The following is a 6,969-nucleotide window of genomic DNA, read 5'->3' as shown; positions in this document are numbered from 1 at the left end:
CTTATATTTTTCTTAGGACTGATTGTGGTGCATTCCTAATCAAGTATGTGGAGTTGTTGATGATGGGAAATGATGTGGAGAAATTCCAACCTGAAGATATAAAAGACTTTAGAAAAGAACTTGCAGCAAATCTTTGGGCACATAGAGAGTGGAAAAGAAATTCCGGTTATGATACACCACCAAAAAATGTTGGCGACGACTATGATAGTGAAAATGAAACTTGTTGTCCGAAGGAACTATAGTTTAATTGTAAAGAAAGTTAGTTGTAGTTGATTTTTTGTATAAAATTGCTGTAAAGAATCCATATGAATTCTGAAATATCTTGTAAATTCCTCAAAAGACACTTTTATTTTATTTGCATAGCATAATTTTTTGTCACAGCTATGCAAAATAACAATTTCATAAGTAATATGAAGGCATCATGTTATTAATTTCTTTGTTTCTATCAAGTATTGATTTGTCCATTGAGCTTGTAAGCATTAGTTCAGGACCAAGTGTAATTGAACTTCAAATTCAAAGTTAAAGTGTCCTTAACTTTTGAACTTGTAAGTCAAAGTTCAGGAGCATGTGTCCTTAACTTTTGAACTTGAAACTGAAACTTCAGGACCAAGTGTCCTTAACTTTTGAACTTGAAATTCAAACTTCAGGACCAAGTGTCCTTAACTTTTAAACTTGAAAGTCCAAGTTCAGGACCACGTGTCCTTAACTTTTGAACTTGGAACTCAAACTTTAGAACCAAGTGTCCTTATTTTTTGTACTTGGAACTGTAAGTTAAGTAACAAGTGTCCTTAACTTTTCAACTTGTAAGTCAAAGTTAAGGATTGCCTGTCCTTAACTTTTGAACTTTGAACTCAAAGTTAAGAACTGCCCGTCCTTAACTTTTGAACTTGTAAGTCAAAGTTAAGGATTGCATGTCCTTAACTTTTGAACTTTGAACTCAAAGTTAAGGACTGTCTGTCCTTAACTTTTGAACTTGTAAGTCAAAGTTAGGGACTGCCTGTCCTTAACTTTTGAAATTTGAACTCAAAGTTAAGGACTGTTTGTCCTTAACTTTTGAACTTTGAACTCAAACTTAAGGTTGTCTGTCCTTAACTTTTGAACTTGTAAGTCAAACTTAAGGACTGCATGTCCTTAACTTTTGAACTTTGAACTCAAAAGAAACAAAAAGATCATAAGCAGAAAGAAATTTTGAAAATTGAGACATCTGCTCAAATAAGAATAATCTAAATGAATCCAATTTATAGCAAAAACGTAAAAGAGTCGACAAACATAAGTGGATATATCTACTATTCTCTATGCTTTCTTGAAAATGGATGGACTGCCGGAGAATATATGCAAGCTATTCTATTATGACCAATTCTTCTACAACGACCATATTTGAATGTTATTTTTGATGACTTGATAGCTGGAATATGCCTTTTCTTCTACCTTCTACCTGGTGACACTTTGAAATCTGGAGGTTTAACAATTTGTGACTTAACACTCTCTGATACAATCCAAGAATCAGTATGTCCTATAGGATGTATTTGTCTTTTATATGTTTTCAGCCAAGATTCTTTTAAGTACCAGTGCGATCAAAAGTTGGACTTCTTGATGTTTCTCTTCTCGATAACTACAATTGCATGTATGCATGGTAATTCATCAAACTGAAACTGAAAACAATCACATGTTCTTTTGTTTAAGTCCACCAAGAAAGTTATTCCTTCTTCTTCAACTCTGGAACACCATGAATCAACAGGGAAGACTTTCAATGTTGAAAAATTATAAGTTAGTACATTATGTTAAATTATATTAAAATAATAACCTAAACATAGAACATAATACTTACATTCGAAGTAAATGCTAAATCTATCTTTTTCTTCAATTCCTCCTCTAGCCAACAAGAAACATCATAAAAAGTTCCTTCTACTTCATTTCTTCTTTCATAAAACCAGCGTTGTAGCTTCACTTGAATGAAATCCATCATTCTTAATATAGGCAGCTCCCTTGCTTCTAATAGGACAGAATTCATAGACTCAACTATTTTTGTTGTGAGCATGTCATATCTTCGTCGTGGACTACAAGAACGTGCCCACCTTTTCGGTGGTTCTTCCATCAAGTAGTCATAAGTCTTCTTATCTACTTTTGCTATATCTGACATGTAAAGATTAAATTCTTTGCGCCTGTATACTCTTGCAGCACTTTGAAAAAGTTTTATGACCTCACTTTTCACTTTCCTTCGCTTTAGGTTCTGCTCCAAATGATAGATACAAATCCCATGGTGGCTTTCAGGATATACCTTTGCAATGGCATATGCAATAGATTGATGGCTGTCTGATAAAAAAAATTAAATTCTCACGGCTCCCAATTGCATTGCGAAGCTCACTAAAGTACCACTCATAGGAATTCTTATTTTCAGATTCTGCTATTCCAAAGGCTAGAGGAAAAATTTGGTTATTTGTATCTTTTGAAACTGAAATCATTAAAACACCACGAAATTTTGACTTCAAAAAAGTTGCATCAATAGCAATCACTGGTCTACAATGATTCCAACCAGATATTGATGATCCATATGCATAAAACATATAAAGAAACCTGAAAATACAGTATAAAACAAGGTTAACAGAAGTTAAGGATAGGTAGTTCTTAAATTAGACTAACAAGGTCAAAAGTTAAGGACAGGTAGTCCTGAACTTCAGGTTACAAGGCCAAAAGTTAAGGACAAGTAGTCCTGAAGTTAGACTAACAAGGTCAAAAATTAAGGACATGCAGTCCTTAACTTAGAGTTACAAGTTATAAAGTTAAGGACATGCAATCCTTAACTTAGAGTTACAAGTTATAAAGTTAAAGACATGCAGTCTTTAACTTTGAGTTCAAAGTTCAAAAGTTAAGGACATGGAGTCCTTAACTAATAAGGTCAAAAGTTAAGGTCACCATGTCCTTAATTTTATAACTTGCAATTCTAAGTTAAGGACCAAGTGTCCTTAACTTTTTGACTGCACACATAAAAGTTAAGGACAACATGTCCTTAAATTTTTAACTGGTTAAAGACAGCATATCCTAAAGTTTATAAAACAGACTAATAAATTCTTTTTTGATTGTTTACCTGTTGTTCTCGTCTATCTTTATATTAGTATATGTTCCCGGATTTTTACTTCTCATCATATACAAGTATGAAGACAATAATTCATAATTCTCTTCAGGAGTTCCTCTTATTAAAGCGGAAGCACATTGAACAGCACACCACGTCTTGTGATACCCAATGTCTAGTCCATGCAATTTTTGCATTTCTGCCATGACAAAAGCTAGTGTAACTTCAAACTTTGGGTCTCGAAGATTGTCGATAATGTAACCACTAATCAACTTTGAAGTTGCATGCCTTTGATTAGCTTTCATAGTATTAACAAAGCAGTCATGATTTTTCTCAATCTTTACTATCTTGAACAATGTTGAATCTTTAATTCTGAAGGCACGCACACACCACCCACACCTATCATTATTGCATTTCAATGAATATCTTGTTGAGCTTGATCTAACAACATTTAATTCTAAATGTCCATTAATTGCTATATTCGAAAAATAGTTAATTATACTCTTCTTTTTGTCAAATATTGATCCCACTTTTATTTCATCCAATGAAGCATTTTCTCTTAATATCGTAGTTGAGAATTCTTTTTGTTTCAAATTTGACCTTCGTCTAGTTAGTTGAGTAGAGGTTTTTTAGCAACTTCTTCGATTACCGGTGCACTGTCTAAGACTTGAATACCCAAAGCTTGTTCGGTGTCAATCTCTATAATGTTTTGTCCTTCTACTTGAATAGAATCAAATATTTGAAGCACCTCTTCAGTTATTGGTTGAGCTTCAACCATATCTATTTCCATTATCTGTTGGCATTTGTTTTGATTGTCATGTTGAGTTTCTCTGTTGACATGTTCAAAGGTGCTTGTTGATCCAAAAACTCTTTCCGAAATATCAACAATGAAACGATAACCCTTGAAGAGTGAATGACTTTTTAGTAACTCTATACATGTGTGAAGATCTGAATCTTTGGATACAAGCATTCCCTTGCTTCTTCCAAGGTTGATATCAAACCATATCACTGCTTCAAACTTGTCTCTATCCAATTCAATAACTTCAAAGATCTGCTTAATGAAATCTTCAAACCGAATTGCCTCAGGTACTAGAACAAGCTTTGTTTGATGATCAAGATACTTATAGTCTTCAGTCCATATACCATTAAAAGCAATGTCGCGCCCTCTATTTCCCGAGCGAAATAGGGTTTATGACATTTGGGAGGACAACTCATTCCCTTTTGGGAATTGGGTTTGAATTTGAAGAGTCGCCACCTAATGATTAGGGTGCATTAGGACACCAAGAGAGTTTGATTTGAGTAACCAAAGATAGGGTAAGGGCTTGAAATTATCTCAAGGGGAAGGTGTTAGGCACCCCTCAAGATCCACTAGTGTGGTTCCCGGCCAGACTATTAGTGTGAACTTAGGTGCAAATAACACGTAAACAAACAAAGCTTCAAATAAGAGGGGATTTTCACATAAGGGTTTGCAAACAAATAAAGTTGGAAAGAACTAAAAGAAAGCTTCTTTTTTTTTAAAAAAAAAAGAGTTTGAAATTCTTTAAAAGAGATAAGAAATAAAGGAAAGGGGGTCCTAGGTTTATTACTAATATGGATCACCCCACACAATGCCCGGTAATCACTCTTCAATGAGGGGTTACATGTGGCATTATCGTGTGGTCATCATATATATATCTACCCTTCCCACCCTGTTAAGCTATTAAAGCACGAAATGGTCTTGTTTACTCATTGCATGCTATTACCCGCCCCAATCATGTCACTCCCGGAGGCATTTAGGACTATTAATCCTAAAGGGAAGGGATATCGGCTTATTTGTAGTGTCAAAGGCAAAATTTTAAGGCGACATGCAAGAACATATATAACAAATTGGGGGAAAGCACATAACATGCAAAAGGGCTCAGATATACCTCCTTTAGTCAAAGAAGCACACAATTTAGCATGTCTTGCACGTACTGTTTAGGGTCTAATTAAATACTGAATGTGAAAGAACTTAGAGGTTGAGGCAGACTGATTTATTACATATTTCAGATAAGAAGCCCGAATCAGGCCTGTCTGCTGGTTGTAGTTAATAGAAGAGATTCAATTACAATTATCACCCTAAGACTTGCCTAAGTGTTTGGATAAAGGTCCTATAGGCATGATTCAAAAGACCAGTAAAACTTGAAATGAATTAGTTGAAACCATATATGCGTATTCGTTAAACTGGCTACGTGAGAGACTCAGATTATTAAAAGAAAGGCAGAATTCAAACAAATTGATTATAAGTTTTGCAACTGACTGTATCTATTGTTACTAATTTTTATATCTAACATTAAATGAGGCAAATCAGATTCAATTAGAAACTTCTATAGGCATGCTTTCTAGGCGTTACTGATTTTAAAACCTTGTAGATGTAGTATAAAAATGCAGAAAACTCATCTTAAACCTATGAACATGATATCTAGATGCTGAATTCTGTTTAACACATCATACCTAAGTGCAATTGAATGTTTAAGTCCTATGAGCATGGTATCTAGGTGCAGAAATTTTTTAAGACCTATGAACACGATTTCTATATGAGAAAAATGGATATACAGGATTCAGAAAGACCTATAGGCAAATTTCCTATATGCATATGCAGAATTCAGATTGACTTATAGGCTTGATTTCTAGACGAGAGTATCTAACCTATGATCATGATTTCTATATGAAAATAGACATTCAAAACTCCCTATAGACATGCTTCTATATGCATTTGAATATGTAGAATTCAGAATTCCTAGAGACATGGTATCTATGTGAGAATGCAGAATTTAGAATTCCTATAGACATGGTATCTACCCTTTTTTGCATAATTACCAGCCCTTTTCACTAATCTGCCCCAAATATTTATTACAAAATTATTTCAGCCCAGAATAAAGTAAAAGAATATATTAGAAAATAAAAGTACAACCAATGAGAGCCTGATTCAGACTTCATGTCTGAAATATGAGGTAAACCAACTCCAAGAGATTCATGATCCAAATCCTTTCTCCCATTTGAGTGTGTCAGAGTTCCCTAAGAGTCTCAAATGAACACAGTGCTCACACCCAAACGTATTACCAGATTAAGATAAGTGCAGTGTGGAAAGGCCAGCCCTCAAGTGTCCAAGTTCAGAGGGAACTCAAGGTCCCAAAGCAAGGCTCACAAGAGGGGGGAAGTACTTAAAGACTAAGAGACAGTGCAAGTGCAGGAAAAAATTCTGAGAGGGGAAAAGGGGAAGGGAAACAGTTACAAATAAGTACACATAGGGGTTCAGAGGAATGGGGAGAGTGTAAAGAGGCAAGGGCAGGTTGTGGGCATACCCATCAATGGAGAATGCTAGCACACATATAAGCCTGTTAGAACACACTATTTAGGGGCTAGGATCCCAAGGGATAAAATTTAATTCATGGACAATAATCTGAATATTGTCATGCCTTAAACCGTAGCTCAAACACATAGGGGGCAGGGGTTTGGGATTCATAATAGAAACTGGCAGAAAGAAATCAACATACTAATTCAAGTGTTGAACTATACAGAAACAGTAAGTAGACATGGATACAAAAGCGTAAATAAACACATTTTTATGGTGCTAAAGCTTAAATCAAGACATACCAGTTTCAAAGAAACAAATAGAGAAAAGTAGTAGGTCTTGTAAACAGGCCACGATGCAGACAAGAAGAGAGAATATTATTGCGTATAAGAGAGAATTGTTTACATCCTGCAAGTCAAGAGAATGGAAAACTCAGAACATATTTTATAGAGCAATCCTTGTATAATTAAGAACAAGTACTGTAAGTTCAAGACCAAGTTAAGGACCAGGACTTAACTTTTGATCTTGCAATTCAAAGTTAAGGACCAAGTGTCCTTAACTTCAGGACCAAGTGTCCTTAACTTTT

The 6,969-nt window shown here is 34.8% G+C and overlaps 1 protein-coding gene across 1 annotated transcript; it reads right to left on the bottom strand.

The window, feature by feature from the left end:
• Positions 1-1,558: 1,558 nt before the first annotated feature.
• On the bottom strand, positions 1,559-3,375 carry LOC107806006 (uncharacterized). The gene is made up of 4 exons (XM_016630121.1): positions 3,086-3,375; positions 2,374-2,574; positions 1,829-2,309; positions 1,559-1,612 (listed from the first exon to the last, which is right to left on the bottom strand). The coding sequence occupies exons 1-4, from the start codon at positions 3,373-3,375 to the stop codon at positions 1,559-1,561; spliced, it is 1,026 nt and encodes a 341-aa protein (XP_016485607.1).
• Between the last annotated feature and the right edge of the window lie 3,594 nt (positions 3,376-6,969).

This window comes from Nicotiana tabacum, chromosome 1 (assembly GCF_000715075.1).
Source record: "Nicotiana tabacum cultivar K326 chromosome 1, ASM71507v2, whole genome shotgun sequence".
Taxonomy (NCBI): domain Eukaryota; kingdom Viridiplantae; phylum Streptophyta; class Magnoliopsida; order Solanales; family Solanaceae; genus Nicotiana; species Nicotiana tabacum.
This window is presented reverse-complemented; position numbering and strand designations above follow the sequence as displayed.

Coding starts and splice junctions, on each gene's coding strand:
- LOC107806006 (XM_016630121.1), bottom strand. CDS start 3,375: ATGAAAGCTAATCAAAGGCATGCAACTTCAAAGTTGATTAGTGGTTAC. Junction 2,575..3,085: donor AAGATAGACGAGAACAACAG/GTAAACAATCAA, acceptor CTGTATTTTCAG/GTTTCTTTATATGTTTTATG. Junction 2,310..2,373: donor AATAAGAATTCCTATGAGTG/GTACTTTAGTGA, acceptor TTTATCAGACAG/CCATCAATCTATTGCATATG.